This window comes from Lepus europaeus, chromosome 22, assembly GCF_033115175.1.
Source record: "Lepus europaeus isolate LE1 chromosome 22, mLepTim1.pri, whole genome shotgun sequence".
NCBI lineage: Eukaryota > Metazoa > Chordata > Mammalia > Lagomorpha > Leporidae > Lepus > Lepus europaeus.
The window spans coordinates 10437325-10457918 of NC_084848.1; the positions used below are offsets into that span (position 1 = coordinate 10437325).

General features: G+C 51.2%; 1 protein-coding gene across 3 annotated transcripts in view; it reads left to right on the top strand.

The window, feature by feature from the left end:
• The window catches only part of TRIP11 (thyroid hormone receptor interactor 11), an 82394-nt gene extending 69947 nt beyond the window's left edge, over positions 1–12447 (top strand). For 2 of the 3 annotated variants that reach the window (XM_062181751.1, XM_062181752.1), the window contains exons 18-21: positions 1726–1840; positions 2358–2474; positions 4604–4748; positions 9112–12447. In XM_062181751.1, coding sequence (XP_062037735.1) covers positions 1726–1840; positions 2358–2474; positions 4604–4748; positions 9112–9332 — 598 coding nt within the window. In that variant the 3' untranslated portion in view covers positions 9333–12447. Of the gene's footprint in view, positions 1–1725; positions 1841–2357; positions 2475–4603; positions 4749–5755; positions 5914–9111 lie in introns of those variants that run through there. The other variant, XM_062181753.1, reaches the window with a different exon arrangement.
• The last annotated feature ends 8147 nt before the right edge of the window (positions 12448–20594 follow it).

A 20594-nucleotide genomic window follows, 5' to 3' on the forward strand; every position in this document is an offset into this window, starting at 1 on the left:
AGAGAAGGAGAGGCGGGGGGAGGGGGTGAGTTCCATCTGCTGGTTCACTCTCCAATTGGCCACAATGGCCGGAGCTGCGCCGATCCGAAACCAGGAGCTTCTTCCGGGTCTTCCACACAGGTGCAAGGGCCCAAGGACTTGGGCCATCTTCTGCTTTCCCAGGCCATAGCAGAGAGCTGGATCGGAAGTGGAGCAGCCGGGACTTGAACCGGCACCCATATGGGATGCCAGCACTGCAGGCAGTGGACTTACCTACAATGCCGCAGCACTGGCCCCATTTTTTTTTTTTTTTTTTTTAAGATTTTATTTGTTTGAGAGGTAGAGTTACAGAGAGAGAGGGAGAGACAAAGGTATTCCATTTACTGGTTCACTCCCCAAATGATCTCAACGGTCAGAGCTGAGCCAGTCCAAAGCCAGGAGCTGGAAACTTCTTCCAGGTCTCTCATGCCAATGCAGGGGCCCAAAGACTTGGGCCATCTTCTTTCCCAGGCCATAGCAGAGAGCTGGATCAGAAGTGGAGCAGCTGGGACTTGAACCAGCGCCCATATGGGTATCATACCGGCACTGCAAGCAGGGGCTTTACCCGCTACGCCGCAGCACCGGCCCCCAGAAAATGATTGTTTTTTTTTTTTAAGATTTTATTTGTTTATTTGAGAGGTAGTTACAGACGGTGAGAGGGAGAGACAGAGAGGAAGGTCTTCTTCTGTTGGTTCACTCCCCAAGTGGCCGCAATGGCCTGAACTGCGCCGATCTGAAGCCTGGAGCCGGGTGCTTCATTCTGGTCTCCCATGCGGGTGCAGGGGCCCAAGCACTTGGGCCATCCTCCACTGCTTTCCCAGGCCACAGTAGAGAGTTGGATTGGAAGAAGAATAGCCAGGATTAGAACTGGCGCCCATATGGGATGCTGGCGCTGCAGGCAGAGGATTAACCTACTGTGCCATGCCACTGGCCCCAAAATGTTTTTTTTTTCCTTTAAAGATTTATTTATTTACTTGAAAGAGTTACACAGAGAGAGAAGGAGAGGCAGAGAGAGAGAGAGGTCTTCTATCCACTGGTTCACTCGCCAGCTGGCCACAACGGCTGCAGCTGCACAGATCCGAAGCCAGGGTCTTCTGTGTGGGTGCAGGGGCCAAGGACTTGGGCCACCTTCTACTGCTTTCCCAGGCCATAGCAGAGAGAGCTGGATCGGAAGTGGAGCAGCCAGGACGCGACCCAGCGCCCATATGGGATGCCAGCACTGCAGGCAGCGGCTCTACCAGCTACACCACAGTGCTGGCCCCCAAAATGGTTTATTTTTAATACTGTTTTCTGCTTCTTTTAGTGAGGATCTTCTGATTATGTGTCACTGAAACCTATGTATATACTTGATGTCCCATCTAATACTGAAATTCAGATATTAGCAAGTTTTTAATAAATGAGGACAGGGAAGGAGACGCACAGGAGCAGAGGTTCCCACCCAGGGGTCTGCTCCGGGACCCTCGGCCCAGCGGGGCACAGGGGTCCCCCAGGGCGCCAGCTGTCCACTAGGCTGAAGTGGGTGGCTAGCCAGGGATGGTTTGGAAATACTCTTAATTAGACTTGTCAAGTTTTTTTTTTAATTACTTTAAACTATTTTCGTGTAGTCTTTATGTTTAAATCTTTAAGTATTTATGACTGGATACTCATTTTCTGGTGTTTGCGAACATCGATGTTGATTGAGCTTGAGCTGTTCTCCTCATTTTGCAGAGTGCTGATGAGAAACCTCTTCATTGGGCATTTCCACACACCAAAAAGTCAGCGGCACGAAGTGTTGCGGTTGATGGGCAGCATCCTGGGCGTGCAGCGGGAGGAGATGGAGCAGGTGACGGGCATTGCCGGCTGCGCAGCGGCCTCCTAGAGTGGGCAGCATCCTGGGCGTGAAGCGGGAGGAGATGGAGCAGGTGACGGGCATTGCCGGCTGCGCAGCGGCCTCCTAGAGTGGGCAGCATCCTGGGCGTGAAGCGGGAGGAGATGGAGCAGGTGACGGGCATTGCCGGCTGCGCAGCGGCCTCCTAGAGCAGCATTTCCTCTCACTCTGGATAGCTTCACCGAAAATGATGTTCTTTATAATGTGGAAATGCCATCGTTTCATACTGCCTCAAAGAGTGGATTTTTTTTAAGCTTATATATTAGTTTAACTGTTTTGTAGCTTAAAAACCGCTCTTGTTTCAGGAGGCTGAAATGCTGGGGTGCGACAGTCCCGCTGTTTACTGGGGTGTGCCTGGCGTGGTGCTGTATTCGTAGCCTTCGTCAGTCGGAGACATTCAGTGAGAATGGCACTTGCCGCCATGTCAGAATGTTCTCTTCTTGCACTGATAATGTTTTCCTGTTTTTTTCAGTTGTTTAAAGAAGATCAGGGTGGTGTGACCAGGTGGATGACAGGGTGGCTTGGAGGAGGATCAAAAAGTGTCCCCAACACACCCTTGAGGCCCAATCAGCAGTCCATGCTTAATAGTGTAAGAACGGGTTTTATTCCTGCCGCGTGGGTGGTGGAGTATTGCCAGCACTTAGCTCCAGTCAGAGTTCATGATCAGGGTCCTCTGGAGCTGTGGACAGATCCGAAGACGTGCTAACCTATTTTAGTCATTTTGTTGCATGTGGATTTTCTTGAAGTGTTTGTATACAGTACTTTTATTTTTCAGGTTTTTAACTGTTCTTTCTTTGTGTTTGATTATGCTACCACTGGCAGTCATGCTATTAAATTATTTAACGTGTGTGTGTGTGTGTGTGTTCCAAGTCACTGAGCCAATCAGTGATACTTACCGAGTACCTGCTGTGTGCCAGAATGCACAAGTCCTGGGAACACAACTCCAAACCAGACAGACACGGTGTCTGCCGTTAACACTGATGACACGACACCACGGGGTCTGCCGCTAACACGTGATGACACGACACCATGGGGTCTGCCGCTAACACATGATGACACGACACGACGGGTCTGCCGCTAACACGTGATGACACGACACGACGGGTCTGCCGCTAACACGTGATGACACGACACCATGGGGTCTGCCACTAACACGTGATGACATGACACCACGGGGTCTGCCGTTAACACTGATGACACGACACCACGGGGTCTGCCGCTAACATGTGATGACATGTCACCATGGGGTCTGCCGTTAACACTGATGAACACGACACCGCGGGGTCTGTCGCTAACGATGACACGACACCACGGGTCTCCCGCTAACACGTGATGACACGACACTACGGGTCTGCCACTAACACGTGATGACATGACACCACGGGGTCTGCCACTAACACGTGATGAACATGACACCATGGGGTCTGCCGCTAACACGTGATGACACGACACCACAGGTCTGCCGCTAACACGTGATGACACGACACCACAGGGTCTGCCGCTAACACGTGATGACACCACAGGTCTGCCGCTAACACTTGATGACACGACACCACGGGTCTGCCGCTAACACTGATGAACACGACACCGCGGGGTCTGCTGTTAACACTGATGACACGACACCATGGGGTCTGCCGCTAACACGTGATGACATGTCATCACGGGGTCTCCCTTTAACAACATGATGACATGACAACACAGGATCTGCCTTTAACACTGATGGACGTGATACCCCGGAGCCTAGGACGTCTACAGGGGAGTGAGTCACTGAAGAGAGTTATTAGTTATTAGGTTATTAGTTGATATGTGGAGCTACTTTCTTTTATTGTTTTAATAAAAAGGTGCTAAAGGTAGATGCCTTACCCAGAGCTAGTTAAGGATAAAAGATAAGACTAGGGAAGATATAAAACTTAATTTAGCCGGCGCCGCAGCTCACTAGGTTGATCTTCCACCTGCGGTGCCAGCACCCCGGGTTCTAGTCCCGGTCGGGGTGCCAGATTCTGTCCTGGCTGCTCCTCTTCCAGGCCAGCTCTCTGCTGTGGCCCGGGAATGCGGTGGAGGATGGCCCAAGTGCTTGGGCCCTGCACCCGCATGGGAGACCAGGAGAAACACCTGGCTCCTGGCTTCGGATCGGCGCAGCACGCCGGCCGCAAGTGCACTGGCCGTAGCGGACACTTAGGGGGTGAACCACTGGAAAAAGGAAGACCTTTCTCTCTGTCTCTCTCTCTCTCTCACTGTCTAACTCTGCCTGTCAATTAAAAAAACAAAAACCTTAATTTAAAGGAAAGATCTCCACTACGTTATTCTAATGTTCCTGGTGCTCTGCTATATTCACTGATTGGGTCTGCCTTTAGAAAATTGTGTTTAATGCTTGCTGTCCGGTGGCACCGTTGGCATGTCTGTGCAGACAGCTGTTAGGATGCTAAGCCTCGATGTCTGAAGGGTCAGTGGTGGCAAGAAATGTGAGCTTTGTTTCCTGTAGGCTAATTCTGACTGGAAGGTATTGGAAATGACTCTTGTCACCAAAGATTATTGACTAATTATTGAAATTTTATATGATAATCTGTGTCAGTAAAGTGCCAGCGTTTTCTATTATTCAAAAGGTGATTTGTAAAAAAATGATTCAAATGATAAGTTGTTTTTTAGTTTATAGGTGTATTTTCTTAGTTGCATTAAATATAATCTTATTAATAATGCACTCAAAATACTTTTTCTTAGTCTTTTTCAGAACTTTTTGTTAAATTCCTAGAGACAGAATCTCATCCATCTGTTCCACCACCAAAACTTTCTGTCCGTGACATGAAGCCCCTAGATTCCCCAGGAAGAAGGAAACTGGACACAAATGCACCAGAAAGTTTCAAAGGTAAAACCAAACTGTTTTTCTACAACTTAAAAATATGAACATTTAATTTATAATTCTTTATATTGCTATTAGCCAAACTGTTAGTGTTTAAGAATGACTGTTCCTAAAATTCTGACATCAGATTTTGGCTTCATATTTTCTTGTAGCAATCTGATAATTAATTGGCTTAGGTTAATTTAAATAGTATGAGTTATTTTCCTTTTATATACCAGAATAATTCTTGTCCCTCTACATAAGCCGTTTTGAATTACTCTTCTGGAAGTGTGGAAGTGCTGATGAACTGGTTAAACCTTTGCTTGGTCGCCTTTTTTAAGAAAAAAAAAAAAAAAAATTTGTTAGAAAGGCAGAGCTACAGAGAGACACAGAGAGAGAAGTCTTCCATCCACTGGTTCACTCCCCAAGTGGCCGCAATGGCCGGAGCTGAGCCTATCCAAAGTCAGGAGCCAGGAGCCTCCTCTGGGTATCCCACCTGGGTGCAGGGGCCCAAAGACTTGGTCCATCTTCCACTGTTTTCCCAGGCCATAGCAGAAAGCTGGGCCAGAAATGGAGTGGATGGGTCTTGAACCCGTGCCATATGGGATGCCGGCACTGCAGGCAGTGGCTTTTCCCACCACGCTACAGCGCCAGCCCTGGTCATCTGTCTTTGTCCTCATTACCAATCAGAGGTAGAAGTGTAACTTACAGTTTGAGACAAGTTTTTTTTCTCCTTTAAAAAAATCGTAAGTGCTCTACTCAATAGCCAGGGCTTGACAGGTTAGTAATCTGTGTAAGCACAGCTGGCACATGGACTTACATTCCCAAGGATGCTGTGAAGGACCCTATGTTGAAAGATCTGCATGTTCGTATGGGGCAGTGGGGGAAGATCTCTTTCATCCACTGGTTCACTCACCAAGTGGTAACAGCTGGGGCTGGACCAGGCTGAAAGCCAGGAGCCAAGAGCCTCATCCAGGTCTCCCACATGGGTGCAGGGGTCCAAGCGGTTGAGCCATCTTCTACTGCTTTCCCAGGCACTTTAGCATGGAGCTGGATCAGAAGTGGAGCAACTGGGACTTAAACCTGGCACCCACAGCGGGAGCTTAACCCACTGCACCACAGCGCCAGCCCCTGAAGTCTTCGTATTTTAATATAGACGAATACGCTGGCTAGTTTGACTGCATGTATGTTATATACTCTTGTATTTCTATCATGTCAAATATTTAAATTTGTAAAATATTAAAGAATTTATATTCTGACAATTTCAAAACTTTCTACATATGTCTGTTTTTCTAAACTGTGACAGAAAGTGGTCAAGTTTACCTGTCATTGAGATACAAGATTGGGCTGCTAAGTTGAGTGAAAATGGTGACTTTGTCTAAGGGACGTGGGCGATACTGAAGGCATTTTCTTGTTGCATTCAGCAGAGTCCAGGCTCACTATGGCAAGGTACCCTCCCTCTCCTCTATCTCCCATTCCTCCCCCTCGCCTCCCTGGCTTTTGCCAGCTCCTGCCCAGTTTGACTTGTATTTATCAGAAAGGAAAGCCAGTGATAGTCTGAGCTTACACCAGTTTTGCATGAGAAGAAGCTCGCTTAGTCTCTAATCCTAGACTGGGAAGAGTGAGTTTAGGACAGCGCTCCGGGAGCTTGTCCAGCCTTGAGGAAGGTGTCGTTCACAGGCAGATCCAGCTTTGGACGCCAGGGGCGGGATGACCAGTGGAAGGGATGACCTTGCTGTCTTTGGGTTGGAGGCCTCTTCTGTTGAGTTTCCCATTGCTGAAGTGCACACCTGCAGAGGGTTGCTTGTCTCCTGTCATTGAAGTTGTAGGTGGTCTTGGGTGATAAAGCAGAGTTGAGTCCCCTCAGACATGAGGTCATAAACAAAACTCTTCCAGTACAAACTGAGTGTTATCAGCCTGACTTCACAGAGAAGTAATCTAACCAAGAATTGTTCTCCAACATCAGGAGGCCTGAAAGATACCCATGTAACAGACGTCTGTGTTCCTTTTCTCTTAGTAACTTGGTAGTAATCCCGATGTTATCACCGTAATGCGGTTGCCAGTGTTTTTCCTGACCACTACAATTGTTTGGGGAAAATGTCAGTTCTTTGTTTGTTTTGTTAAAGATTTATTGATTGATTTGGAAGGCATGATTACAGAAAGGCAGAGGAAGAGAGAGAGAGAGAGAGAGAGAGAGAGAGAGAGAGAGAGAGGTCTGCCATCCTCTGGTTCACTCCCCAAATGGTCACAACAGCTGGAGCTGCCGGTCCAAAGCCAAGGGCCAGGAGCTTCTTCTGAGTCTCCCATGCGGGTGCAGGGGCCCAAGGACTTGAGCCATCTTCCACTGCTTTCGCAGGCCATAGCAGAGAGCTGGATCAGAAGTAGAGCAGCTGGGACTTGAACTGGCACCCATATAGGATGCCAGCACTGCAGGCGGCCTGCTATGCCTTTTCCTGCTATGCCACAGCACCGGCCCCAGAATGTCATATCTTAAGTCCTTCATCTTTCAGGTGGATAAGAGATTCCTTAGCATCCAGACAACGCCTTTTGAAAAGCTGTTGTTAGGGGCCAACACTGTGGCATAGCGGGTAAAGCCTCCACCCGAGATGCCAGCATGCCGTGTGGGCGCTGCTCCACTTCTGATCCACCTCCCTGCTATTGTGCCTAAGAAAGCAGCAGCAGGTGGCCCAGGTGCTTTGGTCTCTGCACCCGCAAGGGATATATGGAAGAAGCTCCTGGCCCCTGGCTTTGGCCTGGCCCAGCCCTGGCTGTTGCAGCCATTTGGAGAGTGAACCAGCAGATGGAAGATGCCCCCCCCCCCCACCTCCATTCTGCCTTTCAAATAAATAAAATAAATCTTTAAAAAAACCAAAACTTGTTGTTCTAGTAAGTAAAGTTCATCAGTTACACAACTGGTGTTTGGCTGTAAGGCAGGGGCAGCATAGCAGTGAGATGTTTGGCACGCAGGTTAAGACTCCACTGGAGATTCCACGTGCCGGAGAGCCTGGTTTCAGCCCAGCCACTCTGCTTCCAGGCCAGCTTCCTGCTAGTGCGCACGCTGGGAGGCAGCAGTGATGGCCCAAGTGCGTGGGCGCCTCCACCCACATGGGAGAGACCTGACCTTGGCCTGGCCCAGCCCTGGCTGTTGTGGGCGTTAGGGAGTGAACCAGTAGATGGAAGACCTCTCTGACTTTCTATCTTTTGAAAAAAATGAAAATAAATAAAAATCTGCAAATCAGTAAGTAAGTATAAAACAGCAGTATCATTGTGTTGGGTAAAGCGTCAGGCGTTCGTCGGCCTCCCATTGCCTGCATTCTTGTCCTTGTTCTCCGTCAGTGTCTCCGCAGGCCCTGCCTCTGGGATCCAGAGCCCAGCAGCGTGTGAGTCAGGCTTGTTTGTGCGCCAGTCTAGGAACCCAAAACACACGGTCACTTGTTGTGACCGAAGGCCGTTTGAATCACCAAGAGTGACCTTTAATCAGAATGACAACACAAACTGGCATTTGTATTTAGAAATTAGGCCGCCTGTGCTCTCATTCTAAATAATTAAAGAGGGGCCAGCGTTGTGGCACAGTGGTAAAGCCACCTGCAACGCCAGCATCCCACGTGCACAGACGTCTGTGTCCCAACTGCTCCACATCTGATCCAGCTCCTTGCTGATGACCTGGGAAAGGCAGCAGAAGGTGATCCAAGTGGGGCCGGCGCTGTGGCGTAGCGGATAAAGCCACTGCCTGCAGTGCTGGCATCCCATAAGGGCACCAGTTCGAGACCCAGCTGCTCCAGATCCGATCCAGCTCTCTGCTATGGCCTGGGAAAGCAGCAGAAGATGCCCCAAGTGCTTGGGCCCCTGCACCTGCATGGGAGACCTGGAAGAAGCTCCTGGGTTTGGATAGGCTCCAGCTCCAGCTGTGGTGGCCAGCTGGGGAGTGGACCAGAAGATGGGGGCCTCTCTCTGTGGCTCTGCCTTTTAAATGAGTGGGTAGATCAAGTGCTTCGGGCCCTCTACTCGCATGGGAGCCCTAGCAGAAGCTCCTGGATCCTAGCTTAGGCCTGGCCCAGCCCCCCACCGTTGCAACTGTCTAGGGAGTAAACCAGCAGACAGATCTTTTTCTAACTCTTTCAAATATATAAATAAACCTTAAAAAAACACACACCTTAAAGAATGGCCAAAAAACCATGTTAAATCCCAGTGTTATTAGCAGTCAGATGGAGTTCTTGAAGCTAATAGTGGTGGTAAGTTGGTTATTCATATATCCGTGTGTACGTGGGTGTGGGTGTATGCGTGCTAATCAATGATACAGGGTTAACATTATACCCATATTCAGAGGGTTATTTCAAGTCAGTGTCTTTGCAAAGAGTGAGAGATCAGATCATCCCTGCTTATCATTTAGATCCAGCAGAGTCCAGGTCTGGTAGAAGAACTGATGTGAATCCGTTCCTGGCCCCCCGCTCTGCTGCTGTGCCCCTTATCAACCCAGCCGGACTTGGCCCCGGGGGGCCTGGGCACCTGCTCCTCAAACCCATCTCAGACGTTCTGCCCACGTTCGCCCCTTTGCCAGTGTCGCCAGACAACAGCGCTGGAGTTGTGTTGAAAGACCTTTTAAAGCAATAAAGGACCCTCCAGCCAGAGACAACACAGCACTTTAAAGAAACCGTGAACGCTCTGCGATGTCCGTTATCACAAAGTGCCCTTGGGAAGACATTCGTGTGTATGTTTGTAGTTGTACTTTCTCTAAATTTAATAAAAATGTTCTCAGTGCTTTTAGAAATTGGCAGGAGTCAGAGGAAAAACTGTTCTTTTCCTTCTCTGATTTGACGTAATACAAACTAGAAATACTTGATTTACCCTTTATCTTAATTTACATTTTAAAAAGACAAATCCTGGTCGCTGTACTGTACATCAGCTTTTTGTTTCCTTCTCTGGTTTTCGAGCTCTCCTAAGCTAGAGACAAGTGATTTACCTTTCAAAGCTCAGAGAGTCTCGGCGCTGTGTAGCAGAGAGCTGAGGCACAGAGTGTGTGCACAGGCCAGCACGGTTGTCCCAGCAGGCCCCGGAGCCCGGGGATGGCAAGTGTGCGAGGTTCTGTGCAGCGTCTGCCCAGCTGTGCTCACATGACCAGCACCCCAGTCAGGGTGCAGGGCTTGGTCCATCATAGCCTTAACCCCCTCGTCTCCACCCCCTCCTCGCTCCCGCCTTAACCCCTGGCGGCCGCCCAGCGAGCGTCCCTTCATTGGCAGGTGCATGGTGTGGGCACCCTTGCATTTTAAGGCCTCTGGCGTCTGCTCAGAGGTTGCATCTTAAAAGTCAGAGCTCCCTCACGCAGGTGCTCAGAGCCCACCCTGCAATCGCTCTGACAGTACCAGCGCCAGGTGTTTGCGACCTAAGAGGAAGAGAGTATTGCTTTAATTTTGTGTTAAACTAACATGAAAAACCCTGACTTGAAATTTAATTGTATCAAGATGTTCAGATTTGTGTTAGTTGTTGAAGTTGTACATTTAAAATGACACTTCTGTATGTGGTGGATTTCAATATGCCTTTAAAATAGCAACATTTTGTATAGCAAGGAAAGGTGAAAATAAGACTAATCCAAGTATGTAAATAAGCCTGGCTCTGGCCAGAGCTTACTTTGGTTGTTTGTATGTTTTGCTGTGGCTCACGGAATATTTCTAATGTATTTGGAAGACTGTTGACAGCAGGTGAAACCTGTATCCGCCATCCCTGTGTACCCTGGCGGGCGGGAAGCTGGTGCACAGATCCTGTGTAAGAACTGCTCAGCTGGCCCTGGGCTTACGCTGAGCAAGCGCCGGCACTCACGGCTGCAGGCGACGCACCGGGCCTCCCCAGACAGCTCAGCGGCACCAGGCCTCCCGGACACCCCAGCTCAGCGGCACCAGGCCTCCCGCGCCGCGTGGTGCCACCCCTGGCCCCTGCCTGCACACAGCACGGGAGAGGATCGAGTTTCAGCTGCGTGCGTGGAAGGCGGAGGAATCGGAAGTGGGGGCCGACTGTCACTCGTGGATCCCTGTGTGCTCCTTCCAAAGACGTTCCCACTGGCTGTCCTGAATCATCTGTTGCTTTGCCACTGGAGTTTTAGTTCAGTGTGGAGCAACTGAAACACTAGGTTCTAAGTTTAAAACAAAAACAGTTCTTCATTTTGAGGACATGCAGAAAGTGTTTTATTTTGAAAAGGAAGTGCGTGGTGGATATGTAAGTAGTATGTCACCATATTTGAAATGCCTTTTATGACATTTTGAGTATTTCCTTCCCTGGTCAGAACAGCCTGTCTCCCCCCACCCCGCCCCCCAACGTTTGAAAGCTGTCGTGGATGGATTGCATTTCCATAGACCACAGAGCATGCTGTTACAAAGCTACTGTTTAGTAAGTGCGTCCCAGATAGTCTTGTCCTGAAGCTGTGTGCCCGAATGCTCCCTCTGTATGGTTGAAGCTGTAGCTGGCTGGCACGCTTTGACCTCAAGCAGACACAACTCACCCGCTGCCCTGAAGCCAAGCCGTGTCAGAGGTGAGCCATCTGCTCCAGGAATCTCTCCCGTCGGCGACTGAGGAAGCCTGCCATCCAGTGTTCGCCGCAGGCCGCTGCTGACAGTACCTGGACCACAGTATCAGTATGCAGCTGGGGTCATTTTGCTGTTTGTGGTTGAATTCTGCCTGAGCTGCCTGTTTTTCACAACATTCCTGATGGTTTTCAGCCATGTTTAGTTGAACAATACTGCAGTCCAACTTCCATCCAGGCGTTGGGTTGGATCTTTCTGGTGTAGTACTGTATCTCTTGGTGGTTTGAGTTTAGTTCCTGCCATTCTTGATTTGAACAAATAAAGGAAAAAAGCACAACAGAACATAGGAACAGAGGAATGACTCTTGCAGCTACTCAGCTAAAGCATTGAATATCCCACCCCAAATAAAGCCTTCGGTTTCGTTTAACCTCTTAACGGTTACCTGGGAGGGACCCCTCCCAAGTCAGTGGTTTGATGAGAAGTACTTAGTGCTGTATGGCATCAAACTTACGAGCGTTTGAATTTGATTTCTAAAGCCAGTGAAGTTTTTCACATGTCCAAGTATGTAAAACATCTTCCATCAATGAAATTATAATTTTGTAAATACCAAATGAGCTGTGATATTTATTTTATATATTCCTATGGGAAAAAATAATGTTCTGACATTTGTAATTATTTGCCAATCTTTACTTTTTAACCTATTAAGTTATCTCTATTTAAAAATTTCAAATTTTCGGGCTCAGTGTTGTGGCGTAATGGGTCAAGCCCTGGCCTGCAATACTGGCATCCGTGTGGGCTCCAGTTTGTGTCCCAGCTGCTCCACTTCTGATCCAGCTCCCTGCTAATGCACCTGGGAAAGCAGCAGATGATGGCCCAGGTGCTTGGGCCTCTGCACCCACATGGGAGACCTGGATGAAGCTCCTGGCTTCAACCTGGCCCAACCCTGGCTACTGCAGTCATTTGGGGAATGAACCAGCAGATGGAAGATTTCTCTGTCGCTCCTCTCTGTAACTCTGACTTTATCAAGTAAATAAAAATAAATAAAATTATAAATTTTCTCTTGATTTTTAGAGAAATATCTAAATGTGGGGAAATTTCCAAGCCAACCTTAATATTAAGTATGTTTTATAGCACTAAAGTCAATGCATCTTTTAATTTCTCAGGAGCATTGTAAGGCAAAAAATATTCCAAATAAAGATGATATATGTAAGTTGGCAATGTCTTTGTCCACAATATTTTTTTTTTTTTTAGCAAACAGCTAAGGGGGGAAATGATTTACACATGTTGTTTACAGCAGTGTTGATGAACTACTGAAGCTAAGGTCTTCAAGTGCTCACTGGATGTCTTGGGAATTTTTTAAATGTGAACAGTTTGAAAGGGGTTCCAGGGGCAGGCGTTCGGCCTTGCAGTGCCCACGTCCCACGTCAGGTTGCCTGGGCCCGGTACCCAGCTCTGCTCCTGACTCGGCAGATCCTGGGAGACAGTGCTGACGGCGCCTGTAGCTGGGTCCCTGCCTCCCACTTGGGAGACCAGGCCCTGCCAAGCACCAGCCATGGTGGGCATTTGGGAAGTAGCCACCAGCTGGGAGCTTGCTATGGCTCTTTCAAACGATGAAGTAGAAACTAAACACGTGGCCGGCGCCGCGGCTCACTAGGCTAATCCTCCACCTTGTGGCGCCAGCACACCAGGTTCTAGTCCCGGTTGGGGAGCCGGATTCTGTCCTGGTTGCCCCTCTTCCAGGCCAGCTCTCTGCTGTGGCCCGGGAGGGCAGTGGAGGATGGCCCAAGTGCTTGGGCCCTGCACCCGCATGGGAGACCAGGAGAAGCACCTGGCTCCTGGCTTCGGATCAGCGTGGTGCGCTGGGCGCAGCGCGCTGGCCATTGGAGGGTGAACCAACGGCAAAGGAAGACCTTTCTCTCTGTCTCTCTCTCCCACTGTCCACTCTGCCTGTCAAAAAAAAACCTAATCACGTGTATGTGGATACTGCACACGTACTCGGGGTTCTATGTGAAGTCGAAAGGTTGCAGCGGCCTGGTTTCCCTTTCTCGTTAAGATGTGGTGTCCATCACTGGCCTCGGGGTCTTCCCCCCGGAGAATCAGCCCGTCGTCTTCGTCCCTTCAACGTGGAACTCGAGTAGTCTGAGTTGTGGAGGCGACGGAGGCGTTGGAAGGCCTGGATGGACCAGGGGAAGTACTGAATCTGAGCCTTTAACAAAATCACTTCTCGATGGGCCTCGTTTTTCTTTTCTCTGGAAAATAATAGCCACGTGACTAATCTCGGGCTGTAAGAGTCAAGTGACACGTTTATTCATAAGGTTTATTAAACGAGTGAGTGTGCCACGTGTGTGAATGCTGGCTGAAGCCCACGGGGCCACACGTGGTGGGAGTGATGAGCACCGTCCAAGTGGGTAAGAGCATCAGAGGTGAGGGTGCAGCCAAAGCCGAGGGTTGTTTCTCGAACGTAAGGAGTGGTCAGAAGCACGAGGAGCCGGCTACCGAGAGGGCTGGCGAAATAGTTTGTGAGAGACGTGAGCTTTGGGGCGAGAGGTGGCTGGCTCCTACTGGGTGGGAGCCGTGGTAGGACGGTGGATCAAGAGCCGTCTAACTGGTTGGTGATGGGCAAGTGGAGGTGATGGTGGAGGCAGCTGTGCCAAGATCCCGGACCGCAAAGCGGAGACGGGACTGGGGTCAGAGGCCAGTTGGGTGGAGGGAGAGTTGTCCTAAGCAGAGAGACCTGAGCATGTGTGTGAGCTTGTGGGGACCCAGTGTGGATGGAGAATCAGGAATGGGGGATTGGAGGGGGCACTGGAGAGTTCACAAGAAGGGAACCAGGGCCAGGGAGGGAGGAAGGGGAGCGGGGAGCAGGTGGATGAGGGTGGTGGGAAGTTGTCCATTGCTCTGAGGTTGGAGGGGACCTATGCTGAGAGAAAGACCGACAGGGTAAAGAAGTTCAAGGTCGCCTGGGGAGCCACAATACATTTCCAGGCTACAGGAGAAATGAGAGGAATGCTGGCGGGGCGGGGCTCGCCCAGTTCTGGGGGCCCAGCTGGAGCCTGGCCTAGAGACAGGGGCAGGGGAGCGGTTGATAAGCACAGATCTGGAGGGAAGTTGGAGCGGCTCTGAGGGGCGCAGGCTAGCACATTCGGGGCAGCCCTAACCCAGTGCGGCCAACACCAAGAGTAACCTGACCCTTCACTTCTGTGCTTGGGGCTCAGGTCCTGCGAGCAGTGATACAGCCGAGGTTTCACAGCAGGTTGTTGTCATTTAGTGTATCTAATAAATGAATAACCTATAACTCAGCACTATTTGTCTTCGAGATGGAGAACATTTTTTGAATGTGAATAAATGGATCACTTAAGGTGAATAGTTGACCCTCGGTTTGTTTTCCGCCTGGGCTCCCAAGATGGAATCTTACTGGGCATCGCTCTTCCGCTCCTTGTGGGATGAAGAAATTGCTACTCTGCGCTCTAACCATGTTTTACCCGGGGTCCTTGTCAGCTGCAACTGCTCTTACGAGAGTAATCTCTCCAGCTCTTAACATTCTTGACTTCATGAACTATTTTTGACCCCCACAAATTAAATCGCAATGATTTGAAAATATTTTGACTGTAAACTTTAGTAAGAGTTTGGTAAAGTTGCTTCCCTAGATATCCTTGGGCTCTTAGCAACATAAGATGCGCTCTTCCTGTTGGTCACAGACGGCGTCTTGGTGGGAGCTGTCCCCTCCGGCCATGGACCAGGCTCAGCCCGTGAGAATGCAGAAGTGGACATCCGTCCCTCCATGTCTGCATTTCCCAGAGGGCTCGGGCCCGGAGGCCGAGGTGAGACGAGACGTCTTGCCAAGAATTAGGAAGGAGCTGAGACGCATGCGCTCCAGGTTCCCCTGCAGGTCCCCCACTGAAGCGAATTTTAAAACCCGGATGTTGTCTGAGGTGTCATGGTGAACCCTGTACTATTCGGGCACTCTCGTGGACAAGGGGACAGTGGTGAGAAGGTTACGAGGTCTAGACTAGCGAGGTAAGGGCTTTTATTTGAAAAGTTGCAGGGAAATGTTTCCTGAATCTCTTTAAGGTCTTCTCACGGGAGCACGACCATGGTGCCGGCAGACGCCCGGGGTCTGCGGATCCAGGCGCTCAGCCTGTGTCCTCTTGGGAGTGGTGTGGGGAACTCGGTAGCTCCCGTGCTGGAAATATCAACGATGGCAAAAATCAGTTCTCCACAGGCTCGGTGCTTGAGAGATCAAGCGTCTCTTTAACTTTTATTTTCTTCTCTTTAGATGTCAGGTTTACTTGTTGAGATCGTTTTTAAAAGATTGAGTTATTGGAAAAGCAGAGCAAAAAAGAGGGAGGGAAAGAGGGAGGAGAGAGAGAGAGAGAGAGAGAGAGCGAGCTTCCATCCATTGGCTCACTCCTCAAATGGCCACAATGGCCAGGGCTGGGCCAGGCTGAAGCCAGGAGACAACAGGAGTTTCTTCGGGTCTCCCACGTGGGTGCAGAGGCCCAGGCACTCGGGTCGTCCTCCACTGCTGTCCTAGGTGCTTACGCACGCAGGATGCCGCATCAGAAGAGGAGCAGCCGGGACTCCAACGGGCCCTATGACACAGGGCGCTGGTGTCCCAAGAGGCAGCGCGAGCCACTGTGCCGTGATGCCGGCCTCGCGCTGTCACCACCACAGCACTGACAGCACCTGAGAGGAGGCGGTTAGGGTGCCAGAGGACAGCGGCACGGCGTGGGGAGAGGGGAGCCGTCCTCCCGCTGCTGGGAGCAGGCCCGAGGCGCACGTCGTCAAAGACGGCAGCTGGCCACGGTCAGAGAAGAAACCGAGAATCGTCTCTGTGTGAGAAGCTCCCAGGGCTGCAGGTCGTGACTTGGAGCCTGGGGCCCTCCTGCCAGGGGCCCTCACCTCCCCAAGCCTCCTGGTTTTGCTAACACCGACTTGATCTCAAAACAGCAGGAGGTGGACTCCACGGAGGAGTGAGGGCCGTGCAAAACCCGCGACCTTGCCCATGAAAGGGGCTGAGCTTGGGAGGAAACAGAGGGAGAAAACTCAGCCCAGGGTTGCAACAACGAAGGCAAGCGACGGGCAGAGCCTGATGGGGAGGTGTAGCCCCCGGTGGGCGGGAGGCTGCCCTCTGAGTGAGCTGTGCACCCCTATACGGCTGTTTGGCCACCCCAGCACTGGCTGGCAGCCTCGGGGGCTCAGATGGCCTCTGCGGACCCTAGGGTGCACAGGAGTGGCCCCAGGGGAGGCAGTGTGAGAGTAAAAATCAGACTAAAGCTGGGCAGACTTCGGCAGCCACACACTCCTGTGGGAAGTCAGGAATCTTTTCAAGCTAAAAAATAAAAGTACATGAGGATTAGTAGTTGCCACAGTATAATCTGAGCTGTTGAAGCCAGGAGCTGGGGATAATGCCAAGGAGATGGTATGACCCATTGCCACGGCTTGAGTGTCTCTTGGAGACCCACGTGTCAAAGGCTTGGTCCCCAGGGCGATGCCGTTGGGAGGTGGTAAGACCTGGGGGAGCTGGGGCCCAGTGGCAGGTCCTTCGGTCCCTGGGGGCAGGCCCCCAAGTCTGGGCTCAGCCTCTCTCAGCATCCTGGGCTCCCACGTGACCCTTCCTCTGTGTGCCTCTCCAGCCAGCGTCCACTACGGGCCCTGGCCAGGGCCACAGCCTGCGCCGCGCGTTTGGATTTTGAACCTCCGGGTCTGTGAACTAAACCGATCTTTTGTCTGTAACTGCCGCAGGTGTTTTGTAACAGGAAGAGCGAAAGCTGACAGACACACCCGTACTCAGGAAGAGGAGCCAGGCTGTGGGATTTAAAGGAAAAGTGTGTTCAAAGAATACACAGTAGGGTACTAAGCGTGAGGCTGGCGTGGTGGCGTGGGGGTTCGGTCACTGCCCGCGTCGCCAGCCTCCCAGCTGCATAGCTGCTCTGGGTCTCGGCTGCTCTGTGTCCGGTCCTGCTACTGCGCCTGGGAAAGCAACAGAAGGTGGCGCCAGTGCCTGGGCCTCTGCACCCACATGGGCGATGGAGTTCTTCACTCCTGGCTTCAGCCTGGGCCAGGCCTGGCTGCTGTGGCCGTTTGGGGAGTGAACCAGCAGGTAGGTAGGGAGATGGGTAGATAGATAATCAATCGATCCTTCTCTGACGCTCTGCCTTTCCATTAAATAAATCTTAAAAGGATACTGAACAGTAGCATACTCACTACTCAGCTTTATCAAATCTTAACGTTATGCCATATTTTCTAAAGAATTCTAAAGAATTAAATTTTTCTATTAAAAATTTTTTGAGCACAGCTGTAGAAGTGGAGCAACACGATGACTCCCTGTGCCACGCTGGCCTGAGCAGTTACAGCTCAGATTTATCAACTCTTGTTTCAACTGCCACCACCACTCCCTTGTTTTGATTCTGAAAGTGGTCTTACATTGCGCGTCTTAAAACTAATTCTTGGCCGGCGCCGTGGCTCAACAGGCTAATCCTCCGCCTTGCAGCGCCGGCACACCGGGTTCCAGTCCTGGTTGGGGCGCTGAATTCTATCCCGGTTGCCCCTCTTCCAGTCCAGCTCTCTGCTATGGCCCGGGAAGGCAGTGGAGGATGGCCCAAGTCCTTGGGCCCTGCACCCGCATGGGAGACCAGGAGAAGAACCTGGCTCCTGGCTTCGGATCAGCGAGATGAGCCGGCCGCAGCGGCCATTGGAGGGTGAACCAACGGCAAAGGAAGACCTTTCTCTCTGTCTCTCTCTCTCACTATCCACTCTGCCTGTCCAAAAAAAAAAAAAAACCTAATTCTTTAGAATTAATTCTTTAGAAAATATGGGAACGTCCTCCAAACCTGCACGGTCCAGTGTGGCCGGTGCAGTGGCATAGTGGGTAAGGCCGCCGACTGCAATGCCGGCATCCCATGTGGGCGCAGGTTCGAGTCCCGGCTGCTCCTCTTCCGATACAGCTCTCTGCTATGGCCTGGGAAAGCAGTAGAAGATGGCCCAAGTCCTTGGGCCCCTGCACCCGTGTGGGAGACCAGAGGAGGCTCTCGGCTTCCTGGCTCCTGGCTTTGGGTTGGCACAGCTCTGGCCGTTGTGGCCATGTGGGGAGTGAACCGGCAGATAGAAGACTCTCTCTCTCTCTCTCTCTGCCTCTCTGCCTCTCTGTAACTCTGCCTTTCAACTAAATAAATAAATCTTAAAAAAAAAAGGACCAAGCATCCTAGTTTTGAGAGCTTGTCTCTCCTGCATTTCCTGTTACAAGTCCTTTCTTTTATGAACTATGAGAATATGCTATATTTTTAATTTGGCAAAATTAAAAGGTGGCCACATAGTATTGTCCCCTCCATCTCTTCCGGGAGTGGGTTTTATTAGTCTTATACATTCAAGCATCGAGGAGCCACTCATGGGATCTGCGTTACGTGGGTTATAAACAGGAAGTGGGGTCATCTGGACATCATGCCATTTTACAGTTGTAGTAAGTGCCCTAGGCTTGCCCCAACCTCAATCCATATTAAGTGTCAGAAAACCAAAAGACACTAACAAAACAGACGGCAAATAGAATGCCGTTAGCTGTTCTTCGAGCACAATCCTGCATGGAAAAGCGTTATTGACAGCACATATCCCATGCTTTGCCCATGGTTTTTATGTTAAAACCACAGTCGGTTAAAGCCATCCGTAAGAGAAGCCCAGGTGGTTTTTTTGTTTTTGTTGTTTTTTGGTTTTGTTTTAAGATTCATTTGAAAGACAGAATTACAGAGAGAGGTGGAGACAGACAGAGAAGTCTTCCCTCCGCTGGTTCACTCCCCAGATGGCCACAATGGCCAGAGCTGTGCTGATCTGAAGCCAGGAGCCAGGAGCTTCCTCCAGATCTCCCTTGCGGGTGCAGGGGCCCAAGGACTTGGGCCGTCTTCTACTGCTTTCCCAGGCCATAGCAGGGAGCTGGATCGGAAGAGGAGCAGCCAGGACTAGAACTGGCGCCCATATTGGATGCTGGCGCTTCAGACCAGGGCGTTAACCCGCTGCGCCACAGTGCTGGCCCCGAAGCCCAGGTGTTTTCATCAGTGGCTGAGTTTCCTGGAAATTCCAGGCCCCTGTGGAAAACCAGCAGCATTCTCAGGTGGGTTCCACCCTGGAGCTCAGTGTAAGCCACAGGCATGGGGGTGAGGTGGGGGGAGGGGGGCGGCCTGGAGCAGAGGCTGGGGAACCCGAGGTGGTCCCAGTTCTGCTCTGGCCGTGTGCTCCCGGGCCCATTAGTCTCTGGCCTGAGGTCCCGGTTCTGCTCTGGCCGTGTGCTCCCGGGCACGTTGGTCTCTGGCCTGAGGTCCCGGTTCTGCTCTGGCCGTGTGCTCCCGGGCCCGTTAGTCTCTGGCCTGAGGTCCCGGTTCTGCTCTGGCCGTGTGCTCCCGGGCACGTTGGTCTCTGGCCTGAGGTCCCGGTTCTGCTCTGGCCGTGTGCTCCCGGGCCCGTTAGTCTCTGGCCTGAGGTCCCGGTTCTGCTCTGGCCGTGTGCTCCCGGGCACGTTGGTCTCTGGGCTGAGCGCTCACGTCTGTAAAGTCAAGCAAAGGCTTTATCAGGGTCGGGACTCAGACTCCTCCTCCTGGCCGCATCCCTTGGCCTATGCACAGCTCCCTGTACTGTTGGCCAATCAGAGACAGCGAGCCGGCTGGCCATCTGGTGCAGCAGGGAGACGCCTGTGTCCGTGTCAGGGCACCTGGCTCTGGTCCTGACTCTGCCCCTGACTCCAGTTTCCTGCCAGTGTGCACCTAGGGGAGGCAGCAGGGGATGGCCCACGTAGCTGGGTCCCTGCCACTGACAGGGGACGTCTGAGTGGAGTTCCCAGCTCACTGGCTGCAGCCTGGCCCAGCCCCAACAGCTGCAGGTATTTGCAGGATGAACCCGCAGATGGGCGAGCGCTGTCTGCCTCTGGCTCTGCCTGTCTCTCTGCCTCTCAAATAAAATGAAAATAAAAACTTGGGGGAAAAGGGCCTAACCTTTGTTGAGGACCCACTGTGTGTCAGCACCTGCTGGGTGCTTTATGAACTATCTCCTTTACAGCGCCGTAATGTGATTTTGCCCCCTTTTTACGACTGAAAAAAAAAAAAAAACTCGATCAGGTTAAAGAATTTGCTTAGGGTGTCGCAAATAGTAGCAAGGAACGACTCAAACTGGCCTGGCTTCGAAAGTCCATACGCTTGTAACCGCTCACTTGACTGAGTGCAAGTCCACGTAAAGCGATTCATGAAGCTTCGTGTGGGCCACGCGAAAGCTGAACGCGGGCACAGGTCTGTCACATGCATGAAGTGATGAGTCCCCCGCAAGACCCTAACGAAATCATAGGACTCAGATCAGCACCCAGTAGGGTTATTCTGCAACGTGG